Source organism: Aptenodytes patagonicus, chromosome 11 (assembly GCF_965638725.1).
Source record: "Aptenodytes patagonicus chromosome 11, bAptPat1.pri.cur, whole genome shotgun sequence".
NCBI classification, from domain to species: Eukaryota; Metazoa; Chordata; class Aves; order Sphenisciformes; family Spheniscidae; genus Aptenodytes; species Aptenodytes patagonicus.
The window spans coordinates 11,131,860-11,147,128 of record NC_134959.1 but is presented as its reverse complement, the minus strand read 5'-3'; the positions used below and the strand labels follow the sequence as shown (position 1 = coordinate 11,147,128).

General features: G+C 38.7%; 1 protein-coding gene across 2 annotated transcripts in view; it reads right to left on the bottom strand.

The window, feature by feature from the left end:
- GARRE1 (granule associated Rac and RHOG effector 1) overlaps positions 1-15,269 on the bottom strand; it is a 65,669-nt gene that overhangs the window by 21,008 nt on the left and 29,392 nt on the right. For both annotated transcript variants that reach the window (XM_076349130.1, XM_076349131.1), the window contains exons 2-3: positions 11,088-12,424; positions 1,566-1,772 (exon numbers count right to left, since the gene is read on the bottom strand). In XM_076349130.1, coding sequence (XP_076205245.1) covers positions 1,566-1,772; positions 11,088-11,582 — 702 coding nt within the window. In that variant the 5' untranslated portion in view covers positions 11,583-12,424. The remainder of the gene's footprint in view (positions 1-1,565; positions 1,773-11,087; positions 12,425-15,269) is intronic.

The following is a 15,269-nucleotide window of genomic DNA, read 5'->3' as shown; positions in this document are numbered from 1 at the left end:
TTTATTCTGAAACAGCAGTGTATTCTCCTGCCAAAGAGGCTGATTTTATATGGAAATAATGGATTGCCTTCCACTCCACAAAGTAAAAATTTGGAAAGATTTCAGTATTTCAAATATCCCTATCAAAATGACTTGTGTATTAGTCTATCTACAATTATGAGAGAGATCTATTTTATTTATTTACAGAGCACAGATTTTTCTTATGCTATCCTAACCCCACACACAAATATTTCAGATTAGTTATTTTAGTCAATCATAAAAATTGAGAACTTTCTTCTATTGTTATTCTGGAACTAGGGAGAATCTGTATTTTTCTCTTCTCCTCCCCATATATGTTTAATAAAGGATTTGGTTAGTGTAATACTTGTACTAAACTCTATTTTGAAATACAGGTTTTATTAACAGAAATAGCTGAAGTGAGCTGTTAAGTAGGTAAAAAAGAAAGTTAAGGTCCCAGATTCTGCAAACCCAAGTTTAATTTTAACCACATTTTAAACAAACTTGATAGCAATTGCAGGACATTTCTAGAATTTGTAACACAGTTTTAAGGAACTAAGTATATTAAACATAAAATTAACTATTTTTATGCAAAAGGAGTAAAGCTATACCAGGATTAGACCTGTTACGATTATCTGTAATACACCTAAAGCACTCCCAAATCCTTATTTTATCCAGTGAAATAAATTTATGCTGCAGTAAAAATTACAAATAATTCCTCTGCATTCATAGTTCTAAAGGAAACTTGTTTGCTTTCATATACCTTGCAGATGTTAGTTGATAAATGGAAACCTTGACAAGATTTCCAGTCAAGATGATTAACAAGCCTGTGTGGGCTGCCAAATTAGACTTCAGAAGCACATGCTCCAAGTTACTTGAATTTAAGGAAACCACACACTCAGTGTCTGAATCCATTTTGATCTATCAGTCTGCAGACTTCAATAGTGCAAGGGAAAGCAGAAAAGCTCATAAATCTAATTTTCTTCGTAAAGTACTTTTTTCAGCAGGAAAAGTAAAGATTCCACAGATGGCAAATGTTTGTGAAAATAAATGTACCACTCTCTGGACTTGTAAGTAATACGATTAACGTTCCAACAACTGATGGGTCAAGCAACATCAAGATTAACAACATGAAGACAAGAGTGTTAAAAGTTACCATAAAGATTTTTAAGTATAAAATAGAATCCATGCTCAAAATTTAAGAGAAACACACATTACCTAAATTATTTTTCATCAAGATTTTGCTATGTTTTCAAAGACTTTTTTTTTTAATTCCCTCTGTCTGCCAAACCACATTTGAACATTGTTAATTTATTGCTAATAACAAAAAGCTGTTTCCACTGTTTGTGCACTCCTTCTGTACAATCATATCACAAAGAAAACTTTACACAGGACAAAGATAGTATAATCACGTAAAACAAGTTTTAGCATCTGAAACTAACTGCACCATGTTCCCCCCTTCAAATGTAGCATGTCTTTAAAATCAGAGATTTTCTTCCCTTGTTAGGGCGTCCAGCCTGAATTTAGGTTTCACTAAATATAAAGTCGCTACAGCAAGACCTCTGTACCTCTGCTGCTCCTCTCCATGATCTTATTGCATCTTCTAGCTCATTTGTGGGGCTTAAATTTGAGGCTCCAGCCCCACTAACGTTCCTTCTCTCCTGAGCTACGGCTTCAGCAAAGCAAGAGTGTGCCACTGGCTGGACCTTCTGCAAAGCTTGTGACAGGAACTGAAAGTGGACCTGCATCACCGTCAAGAAACATCGCCCAAGTACCTGCAGGAGAAGAAACAAACCTGTTTCAAGCAAATAGAGGATTTCACCGAAGTTTCCCTTCTTCCTTTTTGTTCAGTGTTTGGGGTAAGGAACTAAGTTAAACTCAGATTTTTTTTATTAAAATAACGCTTCAGATAATACTTAACGATTTACTTAAAATAAGGTAAACAGTGAGCAAGCATTGGTTTCTATGAATTAAGAGGAGATCAGACTGATCCCATGTCATTTTTACTTCTGCACTCAAGTTACGGTTATTCGAAGAATGAAAAGCTTGTTAAGTTACTTAGCAATATTGAGCACATAAAACAATACAAAAATGGCAGTAGCATACTATCACAAGGACAAAGTCAACAGCAAAACCCACCTGCACATAGATCTAGCTGAATTTCTGCTAAAAAACCCAAAACAAAAAAAGAACTACATCATTTTAAAACATTATCATAAAAATCAGAAATGTTTAATCCAGTAGTTTATCATCCAAGCAGAGCAATAACCGGTAATAAGCAAGAAAAACATTTTGCCACATAATACAGTGGCAACACAGTGCCATTTTTAGAAAATAATAGTGACTGCAGAATGCATGCACAAAGTTGCAGCCCTGTCACTTGCATTGTCTGACAGGAACTGCTAACGCTGGCACAAATCTTCTCTTCAGAATATTTCACTGAAATGGGTCATGGAATACTTGGAAAGCCCAAGGGAAGGCAGGGCTGCCAGTCCCTCCCCGCACTTGCTGGGCTGAAGGCAGCACCAGTATTCATGCTGGGGAAGGGGTGCCCGCCTTGGCCAGCTGGAGCTGGGCTCCGCGTCCTGGACCTCTGTCCCCTGCACGTTTCCTTCCCCCATTTGTCTCCCTCTCTCATAGCAATACTAATGAGAATTATGACCGAAGACAGACATATGCCTCAGTTACTGCAAGCAAAACAAAACAGGTCACACAAACTGAGTATTTAGGTGCAGCCACCACACATGGAAGAACAGAGAGGAGCGCAACCATCCAGAAGGACAACCTGGAGAGCAAAGCAGCACGAACAGGACTGTGTCTACCTTCAGGGCCACGCTCTCCTAAGCAGACGAAAGCTTACAACAAAGCATAACTAGAACACAGCAGAGAAGCAAGTATTTTCCAAATTACTTTCTAAAGTATTTAAAAGCTATTCAAAGTGTTTTGTTTCTTTTATGGAGTTCATCACAAAGTGGTTTAAAATGTATATTTGACTTTGATTTATTAAAAAAGACTCAACTTGAATTCCATTTTAGGAATAATTCATAAAATACACAGATAATGTACAAAGCCATCATGTCTTGGAGCAAATAAATCATCTGGCTTATTTTCAGCTACATTCTTCTGGAATAAAAATATTCAGACACAATGATCTTACTGACAAGACTCTGTAGTCACACGAACAGTTATATGCATTAACTATCTACTTCAGAAGAACCAGTGGTGGCAATGCTTTTTTCCATTGCATCCGGACTCCTTTTGACATTCCATTCTGGTTCAATCACTTCCCTTCTTTGTACAAGGCATAAAATTAAACATTTCTGGTACTTTGACTGACCTCTGAAAGTGGAGTTTGCCTTATTAAAAAGGCAGTCAGCAAATGATAAAATGAATAAAACTCCAACTTTCCTGGCTACAAGATTAGAAAGATTTATAAAAAAAACTGCAGGAAAAGACAACTGGTGGTCTGAATATTTCTGTGTACGAAGAATGCCGTTCTCAAGGGAAGAAGAAACTAGGACTCATTAGGAATTTCAAGCCGATTAAGTTTCAAAGAATATTTAAGGTACAGAGGTTGAAGTTTCCCCTGCCTGGGAATAATGCTCAAAATAAACAAGTGATTTAGTTTTTAAGTGGCAGCACACAGCATTCCTAGTATAATTTACAATGTTAAACAGTAAAGATAAATAGTAACATCTGCTTTACTCAACTTCTATTTTGTTTGAAAAATAATTTATTTCAGTCTTCCTCGGAAATGGGTAAGGATGGTTTTAACTGCTTGAATAAAATCCAAGTGGAGGAGGATTTTTGCACTGTTAAACACTCACTGCAGATGCCAAACTCACTTTGCTTTAAAGTTCACTTCTTGAGGATTTTCTTCCAAAGAGCTGAATCTGTTTTCACTATGGGAAAGAAGTATGACCACCACCAGTTTAACAAATACAGCCAGGGCTGGCCAGCAGTTACCGAAGTGTGTAAAGCAATATACTAAATCTCTGCTGCAAAATCTGCAGAACATTAGCATATGGGGGTGGTTTTTTTCCACAGTTGAGACACCACCATCTCTTTTTTGAGTTTATTTTTCCCTACTTTCCCATGCAGAAGTGTTTGACTCTCCTGCTTTAGACCATAATAAGAACCAAATAAAACCTTGAGACTATGTAGTAAACAAAGATGAACTGGAATCATCACAGGTGTCATCTAGTAAGTTTTTCTTAGTAGTGGTGGTGTTTTCTTAAGCCATTTCTTAGAATCATTTATATTGCATACACGATGATGTCTTCAGCTTGCAAACTTTTTGTCCCAAGAAATACAGCTCTAGCAGTGCCTTCACTTTCCTAACCTGTTACCAGGTAGGACAGCTATCTCAGCAGCTGAATAACCTTACCTAAAGGAATCTGTCTTCCTGTTTAGGCAGTTGGAAGCAATGGGACCTTTTTGGGAGGTCTCACTTCAGACTTCCTTGTCTCTGAAACAGGTGATGAGTTTAATCAAACTGGTTATATAGAAACAGGAGCATCAGGTGGAGATGCAGTGTTAGGTTACTCTGTCCCATATTACCCTCCTAACGGGGGCACACAATCAACTTTGGCATATTTTGCTGGACAAAGTGCACACATAAAATTGCCAGATTTCATTGCTAAACAGTGATGCCATGCAAATTCCCTGGCAAGCAGATCTTACGCAACAGATTCTTTAAAACAGAGCACTACTACTACTAAAGTTAGCAGACAACCAGTGTCAGTCTTCCAAACTTGATACAAACACTGACCTACAGAGTTCCAAGTACCATTTTATGTAGTAGAATTTCTTTTTCTTTTTTTCATTTGGTTTTTTTTGGGGGGGGGGGGGGGGGGCTATTTCTCTAAACAAACAAAACCCTCAAGAAACCAAAACACCTCAACATTCTTATTCAGTGGTTTCCTACTACCCTCATTTCCCTTAACAGAGTTCTTAATGGCTTTGGTAATAAGCCCTGTGCACAACCTGTCTACCCACTGAAGAGACCAGATTAAAATAGCAATATAATGAAGTTAAAAATGAGGTATGACTCAAACTGGTGTACCAGGTTATGAGATAACCCGCTTTCCCACATATTACTGAAAGTAGGCAAAATAGTATTCGTTTTTACTATGTAGCAATGCCCTGCAGTTCAAAAGACTGATCTCATGACCAAAACACCTTCAACGGAAGACATGATCCTGCTCATTGAAAAAGAGTTACCTACAAGATAAACTAGATTCCAGTGGAAGTTACACCTTTACATCTACAGTATTAGGAGACACGGGCAACCTAACAGACTCATTTCTGCTAACAGTCAACCTAAAAGCCCAGTAGTGATAATCTCGTATCGACAGCTACTAAAATGCTAACTATAATTTAGCAAAAAAGCACTTGTGTTAAGCATTTTAAAAAATAAAAAGCAATTACAATGTAATACAAAATATTTCTAAAGACAACGCTAGCGAGAGCAGACCATGAGATTATAGACCAAGACAAGAGTACAATGTCATTCCAGCAAGCCATAGCATTTTCTACTGATTTGAAGCAGCTTTTTGCTACTAACAATTCCTCAACTCCGAATAAGTCTGAAGCCAATCCCTGCAAATCACAGGAAAGATAATAATTTAAAAAAAATATTTAAATTGGCCCATACAATGTTTGCTAAGGAAAGCCTACATTTTATATTTACTCAGACATTTTTGTCCCACAAGCTTCTTGTTCAAAAATCTTCAGTTATTTTATACACATAAAAGCCAAAAATTATCTCCATTTAATACAAAACAAAGCATCCAAGTAAATATCCTGTGCCCATTCATGCTTCCCTTTTGTTTAAGAAGGCAACATGTACATCTCTGTCATTACTGCCACTTTTAAGATAATATACAAGCTCTGTGTAACTAAAACAAGATTCATTCTTTGTATTTTGCAGTACTGAGGCTGCTGCAAAGCTTCACAAAAGATGAGGAAATACACAAACTTTTTTGCAGTTTTAATCCCCCCCCCAGGATTTCCTTTAACAGTTTTATTAACAGAAGTACAGTTTTACTGCATTCTTCCAGCTTACAAAACTTTTATGTTGTTTTCCAGATCTGTTGTTAAACACACTCTTGTTCCCCCTGATTTCCAAGCTGTTCCTCACCCATACAGGCACAAAACACCCGAGAACTCAGTTTTTTGAAAGGGGAAAGGAAAGACAGAAAATAAAAATCAGCATTTGCATTTCTGGAATTAAGAAACCTTGGGAAACTCCATCTGTCACCAACACTTTGATCAAGAGAAGTCACCTTCTTACACATCTTGGCAGACAGCTCTGAACTAGCAAGCTGTGTTCTGCTAAAAAACAATAAATAAATTAAAAACCTCACCCACTGCTGCTACAGTCCAGGTCGCACAACCTTTTTTAGTCCAAATCCAAGTCAGCGTATGTTTATCAGGACTTGAAGTTTTCTTGATATTGCCTTCCCTCGGGGCTAGAGCCCACTACACTAGATAAAAATGTGTGGCACCTCAGAAAGGCTATCGCTCTCTCCTAAATTTCTAAAGCCAAACCTGCTCTGCTTATATTTCTCATTCTTCCTCAAAACATACAGCCTTTGTTGAGGAAGGCTTAGGAAAAATACGCTTTCCTTAGCAGGGCTCATGCATAGAAAAAGCCTCATTCTCATGACCTTCTCATGAATTTGGGGTTCTGTCCTCCCACCCCACCATAAATTACAACTCACCGCCCGCTGCTTCTGTAATGCCAGACTCCATCCCTCAAATAAGAGGCTCTGGAGTACCTCTTCATAGAATATTGCTGAGCTGCCACTCAGACATTTGACCATCTCTCAATTCTTTCTCAGAGTTCTAAGTTCTTTCAGTCATCTACTAGAGAAGCTGCAAAAGCAACTTCAGGTATTACTGTATTTCCCCAGGAAAAAGTTACACTGCCTCCCACACTCTTTTCCCCTCGTTTCCCCTGGTCAGTGAACTGTGATGAAGTCATAGAATCATAGAATCATTGAGGTTGGAAAAGACCTCTAAGATCATCGAGTCCAAGTCAGGCAAGCCCTTTATATTTTTCTTCTTCCATTTGAGTTTTTTAATCCTGGTGGTAGTTTTATGGAATGTTAACTTTTCTATAGATCAGGGAAAAAAACCCAAATCACACTTACTTTTTTTTAATTAAAATTTCAGCATACATAGCTCAGTCTTCAAATCACAGAAAAGCAGAGTAAGAGAGGCTCTCAAAAGGTCATCCTACTGTCCCAAGCAAAGAGCAACTTCACCTGGGTCAGTTTTGCTAGATGCAGGTTTAACCTGTTCTGTAAGTTCTTCATGATGGAGGCTCCCTATCCTTCATAGCAATCCACGTCAGTGCTTCACTAACATTACAAAGTATTTCCACATCATCTAATATGAATCTTTCCTTCTGAAATATAAGTTCATTACTTCTTGCTCCACCTTACATGGACACAAAGAACAGAACACTGCCACATCTTCTTGCAGCCTCTTACATACCTGAACAATTCTGATTTTCCTTCTTAGTCTTCTCTTCTGTAGAGGCAGTCTTTTCAATTTGTCCTCTGAAGTCCTATTTCCTGGATGTCTGATTACTCTTGCTACTCTGCTCTGGTGTCTCTCCACTTGCTCGCTATTTCTCTAAGTGCAACAGCAGTGGTATGTGGGTGCACTGTTGCGTTTAAGGCCATAATAACCAAAGTGAAGAGTTGAATGCTTATTTCATGGTTCTTGCAGGTTATAATCATGTTAAATACATGACAACTGCCTCTTTGCACAACAGCAACAACATTGATTTATTATTTGCAACCACACAACACTGACTCCTACTCAACACAACTACCATAAGCCCTAGAACTGTTCTTCAGAGCTGCTGTGCAGTGGGCTCCACTTGTGAGGCCGAAAATTTCTGTTTAAATATTGTAACATTCAGTTTTCCCCTCTGAATTCCATCCCAACTGGAACACTCATTTGTTCAATTCAAGATGATTTTTAATTCAGCAGGCCTTCCAGCATACGAATTATAGAATCATAGAATCGTTTGGGTTGGAAGGGACCTCTAAAGGTCATCTAAGTCCAACCCCGCTGCCGTGGGCAGGGACATCTCCAACTAGGTCAGGTTGCTCAGAGCCCCGTCCAACCTGACCTTGAATGTTTCCAGGGATGGGGCATCCACCACCTCTCTGGGCAACCTGTGCCAGTGCTTCACCACCCTCAGCGTAAAAAACTTCTTCCTTCTATCTAGTCTATATCTACCCCGTCTTTAGTTTAAAGCCATTCCCCCTTGTCCTGTCGCAACAGGCCCTGCTAAAAAGTCTGCCGCCATCTTTCTTATAAGCCCCCTTTAAGTACTGATAGGCTGCAATAAGGTTTCCCCGAAGCCTTCTCTTCTCTAGGCTGAACAACCCCAACTCTCTCAGCCTTTCTTCAGAGGAGAGGTGTTCCATCCCCCTGATCATTTTTGTGGCCCTCTCTTGGACCCGCTCCAACAGGTCCGTGTCTTTCTTATGCTGAGGGCTCCAGAGCTGGACGCAGTCCTCCAGGTGGGGTCTCACCAGAGCAGAGTAGAGGGGCAGAATCACCTCCCTCGACCTGCTGGCCATGCTCCTTTTGATGCAACCCAGGATACGATTGGCCTTCTGGGCTGCAAGCGCACATTGCTGGCTCACGTCCAGCTTTTCATCCACCAGTACCCCCAAGTCCTTCTCGGCAGGGCTGCTCTCAATCCCTTCATCCCCCAGCCTGTATTGATTGCAGGGGTTGCCCCGACCCAGGTGCAGGACCTTGCACTTGGCCTTGTTAAACCTCATGAGGTTCACACAGGCCCACTTCTCCAGCTTGTCCAGGTCCCTCTGGACGGCATCCCGTCCCTCTGGTGTGTTGATATACTTATATCATATACTTTCAAGCCACCTACAAACTTAAATATATTCTCTATACTGACCTCTGCCAAGGTCCATTTCGACAGTGAGCAACTGATAACTGCTTCCTGGGCACAATCATCCAACTAGCTTGCCCATATACTTAAGTCATCTGAACCATGCTCCCTGGCTGACTTACAAAACCATATGAGTCAGTGTCAAATACTTAAATTTTGCCAGTTCTTAAGCAAAAGCAGAATGCAATACTTGTCTCATTACACAAAAGTTCCCATAAATCTTGCATATTGACTATGTGCAAGATGGAGTTTTAATAAAGAAAAGGTATAAGAAAAGTACGATGACAAGTGGTCAATTTCCACAAGATATGCCTAAAAAGAAAAGCAAGCAATCCAGCTGTTTTGCCTGCATTCTCTTTACATTTGTTCCTACCATAGAGCTGCCTGGTGAAGAGAGCACTGCAGGTGCACATGGAGCTCAGGAACAAGGGTTAGGTCTATACAGGTAAAGCAGGGACCAAAGCAAGTTTCTCTACCTTTGTTTTAAGCTGGCAGGACATGCAGCCAACTTATGCAAACAATGCTTTGTTTTTGCTCGTGAACTCCACTCACTACTGAAGAAGCACTCTCCCCATACAGTGTGTGGGGCAGGGTATGAATTAGCACCTAGAATTGCTTCACTAGGTTATAAAAGCAGTATGTAGATAGTTGCCAACACTTTGCAAGACAGAGTTTCAAAGTCCACAAAAAAACCCTAGAAGACAGGTAGTGCTTCATATGTTTTTGCTTTTTTTAATTAATAAAGTCTTTCAGCACAGGTACTATCAAGGTCTTTAGTGACAAACTCACACTGATTCTTAAATTAGAAAAAAGATATTTTTTCCTACAGCCTTAGCTAAACATAGTGATGTTTAAATTAGATTGTTTTCAAAAAACCCAGTCTACACAAGACATTTATAACAAATATATAGCCAATCTTACTTCATTCTATACTAAGTATACAACACTGAAAACTGTCAGTCATATTTCTCACTATAATTATGTACTACAGATAGCATTCTACTTCACTACTTCATCCATAACTTGTGCGGTTATAGAAAGCAGGTAATACTTGATAAGCATGGGTGTATAACATTCATCCTTACAAAATTACCTGAAATCTAAAATCAAAAATAAGTCTTCCACTCAGGATGGAATTCTGTAGGAATAACTTTGCAAAGACTGCTGTAAAGTAAAGAAATACGTCTAAACGCTAGGAACTACTTAAAACACCAGGGATTCGTATGTGACTATCACTTAGCACTGCCTGTTACATACTACAGGAGAAATACCCAGAAATACCCAGCCAAGCACGATGAGAGTTGGGGATCCTCTCAAGTTCAAAACCTCTGAATTCTGACTGTTGGGCACTCACCGCCAGTGTATGGAAATTACAGCAAAGTCATGACAAATTTTTACAGCACAAATCTCTCATGCTAGCACGGTATTTTCCTTTTAAGCACAACAGCTCAAAAAGACAAAAATATTTTGAAGAGTGATAAAACATTACTTTACACAAATTTCGATCATTAGTCAACTAATATGCAGTTTTACGCAAACACTGATGACAATACGCCACGCCCAAGTGTCCAGGTTTCCCCTCAGAATGGATAATACTAAGGAAAGTATAGGTTAATTTAGAATATGATGGCTTAGTATCATTAGAAACATTAGCTAACATAAAACAGAAAATTGTTTAAAGCTTTTATTTAGTTGGTCTGGAGGGGCAGGGTGTTGGGGTGTTTTTTGTTTTGCACTACTATTAATTTTTAAACTAAGCATGGTTTCCCCGAAGAAGAGGTTGTTGGATTGCTGGTTATAAGTTTAAATCATAGAGAAGATTACCATTTAGAATTATATAGGTAGTACAATTTAATTATAACTCATCTTTCTTATTTCATGAAATCTTTAAATAGGAGTACAAGTTCTTATCCAGAAATACCTACTAAATACCTAATTCAACATAGCTGGAAGTCAGGCACTGCAAATGACTTAATACTTTCAAGAAGAAAACATAAGAAATGAAGAGTTTCTCTTTTACCAGCATTGCCCACAAATACAAAGCAAGGCAGAGAGAACTTTTGGTGTAGAAGTGATTTTGAAGGGAAGTCCAATTAAGAAGGAATGATACAAATTCACATGCAAAACAGCATCCCCCAAGGTAACTTACCTCAATGTCTTGTAGGCTGAACTCTTTTTGATCTTTAAAGTTTGCAGCTCCTGCACTCAGTTCCATCAGCATTTTTGCTATTTCTGGTTTTATTGCTGCTGTGAGTCGACTCGCTGCTTCCATGACATGTTCCTGCACGTCTTTCAGTTGCATAGCTGCCTTAGAATAGTGCGAGTTCCTAAATACACTGCTGAAAAGGTCTGTAAGGAAAGTGCTCGTACGGCAAAACACGTTGAGTGCATCCAGATATTTGGAGATTCCCTGCTGGATGTCTGCGATTGGAGTAGTGTGGGACACAGGGTGGTTGCAGCTGCCTGCAGCAGCCGAGGAGACCAAAGGGGATGCTGGGGTTGTAGATGCCAGCGGTGCGCTCAGGGTCCTGCCTAGCTCAGGCATTTGATACTGCTGGTGTTGCTGCACTTTTTGCTTGGACCCGCCAAGCAAAAAGCGCCGCTTATAGTCCATTTTGCTTTCTTGTGCACTACAGCAATACATAAGTGAGTGCTTGTCCAAAGATTTCTTGAATTAACAATCACTTGTCAAATTCCTTCCTCAAATATATAGTTATGTACAGTAACAGTGGAGGACTGTGTACATAGGTTTGACAAAAGGCATTTCAAAAAGGCAAGCGTCTGTATAATCTGTATCAGCAGTGAGAAAGGCAGCAGATTTGCTGACTTCGTATTTTCAGTGTTCAGTGCAGCCCTGCTGCAGTTATAAACTGTACTCAAAAAGCAAGTCGAAGTATCTTAATACTGCTCTGTCTCTTGTGTGGTATTCCACTCTGCACACAGAAAAGCAACGCTAGAGCAGCGAAGTTATCACCTACGATTTCTTCATGAGCATATTATTGTCACTTGCTGTTAAGTTTACAAAAGTTATTTTTGTCAATGCAAATAATAGTTTTAGAAGCAATACCTTAATACAATTTCCCCATTAGTAATATCAGGAAAAGTGGAGCAAACCACTGATCAACAGCGATTATAAGAGCAGTGCAGAGGCTCCTTCCTTGAAAAAGCAAATCCTTATGTCAGCAGATCAAATATCTTCAAATGTCTTGACAGATCCAGTCTGCCAAATTAGTTTACTTGTAGTGTCTCTTCTTAATACTGGAGGGGGAAAGAAAAAATCTGGACTCTGTTTACAGAAGACTTTGCAAGTATAAGCTATTAAAAATTAGAGTGTTTATTATTGCAAGCCTTCTTCCCCTTTCCTTGTTTGTTGAGGTAGTTGTTTCCGTTGTAACATTAAGTGGTGCTTCCAGACTGCATTTGCCCTCAGTTGTAGACTCAGAACAAAAATGCACAAATGTATTTGTAAGGCCTCTAGGTCATTTCCTGTGAAGGGAAAAAAAAAGTTTAAAATATTATGGAACAATGAGGAGGTTTAAAATTTTAACTCCTGCAGTGTCCTGGTATACTTCTCTAGGCATACGTTGTCAGCAACATGCAAGATCAGAAGGAAGGGAGAGTTGCACTGACAGTTTAAAAGGCAGTTACAAGTTGATGTCATCCTATTACTAAACTCAACACCGCTCAATATTTTCTTATTAATTCTCCCATCCTAGACTGTCAAACTTAATCCCCAGTGCAACCCTTATACAGTTAAGAACAGTGGAAGGCTATTAATGCAGAGCTCAGGGGGAGTTAATCACATTTTCTAACCTCATCCTTTTTAAATAATTTAAGAATTAAGTCAATGAAACCTTTTCTCATGCACCATAATTTATTGCGGAAATCTAAGGCTCCCATTCATTTTAATAATTTACTAAATCAACAGATACAGGTCCTTTTTTTTCAGTACAATAGCAGACAAATCTGTATATATCCTAACTGAGATTAGCTGAAAAATGTAACATACACATCCCATTTCAGATGACAGACAGCATTATCATATGCAAGGTATTATATGAGGCAGAACTGCCTGACAGATTGGCCTAAATAACGCTCTCACCAGACATGAAAGTAGGGAGGAAATACAGCTTCTAGTACTGCCCTGCTCCTACTAGCAAACTCTGGTGCAGCTGGATAGCCAAGAGCACTTTCTTCAAGGCACTTGTAGGAAGGTGAACAGAGCCTGAGCAAGTGAGAAAGGGTCAGTTTGCAGCAGGAGATGTTCAAGGCCAGGCTGGAGGAACTGGAGCTTCTGGAAAAGGGCATGAAGATTTTTAAGCCTTTACCCTTAGTCAAACACAGCTCTTAGCTGGACAGGGCTTGGCATCTCATGATCATGTTTACAGGTTGGAGTCATATATCCATACAATGGTCAGTTATCCTAGGAGCTCATTTACATTATCTTTATATACACATTTTATATAAACACACACATACATATTTATACACACGTGTGTGTGAGAAGATATTTTTTATATTTTATGCACTATGAATTTATAGCTTGTGATTAATCCCACCTCAATCACCTTCCTTTCTTATGTGCCAAGGTCAGAACTGCATTGACCTAATTACCTCTTATCCCACCAGCTAGGTCAGGGTGGGAAACCCCATACTAGTGTCCTGAACAGGTAACTTTCTACAGTGTTCCTCGCTTTGAGAGAGAAGCGTTCTATTTCTTGACACTGCAAAAGACACTGATTAACAATGTCAGGACATTATCAAAAGGAAAGCATAATGTAGAGAAATACAATTTGTTCAATCAGTTTATCTTGTCCTAGCTACTAGTCACGCTTCAGGCCACTCTCTCCCTCTCCTACACATAACTTGATTTGATCAAATAAGGACATTCTTTTCCTTACTGCAGCAATTGCGACATACAAGGCTAATATCAAACAGTAATTTCTAATAGGCTTTTTTCCCTGAGCACTTAAAAGAATAATCCAGATATAACTGGAAGGAGCCCTTTAATTCAACAACAACATGTTCCTTTAGCTTTTACATTTGAGATATGAAACCTGTACTAATATTGTCAAAATGGCTGGGGAATAAAGATTTTATTTTCAGTCAAAATCTCTTATTTTCACCTGTCTGAAGAAACAAGGTATCAATTCAGTCACATAATTTATTCTGACACATACATATGATACAAAAATCCCACAGATCAAGAAGCAGGCAAGACATAGCAGGATAAAACAACATATAGAGCCAGATAGTCTCACACCCACTAGAACAACAGACGCACAAGTTTTTCAGGAAGTCGTTGCTGCAGATGGTTCTGCTTCTGAGATCTAGAGCAAATATTCTTTTGTATCCCCACTTTTTAAAACATGATAAACAGATAAAACAGCAGAAATTCCCATACGCATATCAGCATCCCGTATTAAAGTACTCAAAGCTGATTACTTTCTTTCCTAACTACTTTATACTTCTCTCAATATTCACATTGAATGCGTCAAAATGCAATAAACCCATTAAAAACAGAATTTTCTAGGAGGTCTTGATATCATATGCATAGCTGAAAATATTTTTCTCCTTGCTTTACAAGCTATGGTGCCTTACAATGGAAAGCATGATTAAACTGGTTCTCTTGATTGCATATGAATGTAGATGGAACAAAAGAGTTGGTTAATTTATATGCATTGTATAAGTAAATTGGTGATTATTTTCCCTAAGTAGACATGAATTTCACATTGCAGAGGAACTTAAGAAATTATCATGAAACATCTAAATGTTAATTAGCGCCAAAAGTAGAAAAAGCTAAGAAGGGGTTTTCAAGCTATACAGCACTGAATTAGACAAGCATATTAGAGATGCACCACAATTTGGTGGTTCTGATTACACACTGAGCCTTTCAGGATCAAACTAAGACACTGAACTGATCATTTGAAACTGTCTGATATTTAGCCAATACGTAAAACTGCTACATCCTAAAAGGACATAAATGCAACGAACAGAGAAAAATGGTGTTTTCATATTTTCTGCATAAACCAACATGATAAATCATTGTGTTTTACTTCTAGACAATTTCATAGTCAAACCTGCAGGTACTTATTCAATTCTTCAACTTCAATATTCCCTTGTAATAAAATCAACACAAAAGCTTAAAGAGGACAGCTTATATCTTCAGCATCTAAAGAGATATTTATTTAGAGAGAGGAAAGCTACAGTTCTCAACACTAGGCATGTGGGTAATGCTATGTCTTACACTTTCTGTAATGAGATCTCCAACATGCTACATACAAAATAAACATTCTTCCTTTCGCATCTTTTCCTGAAAAAGTGAAGCGGA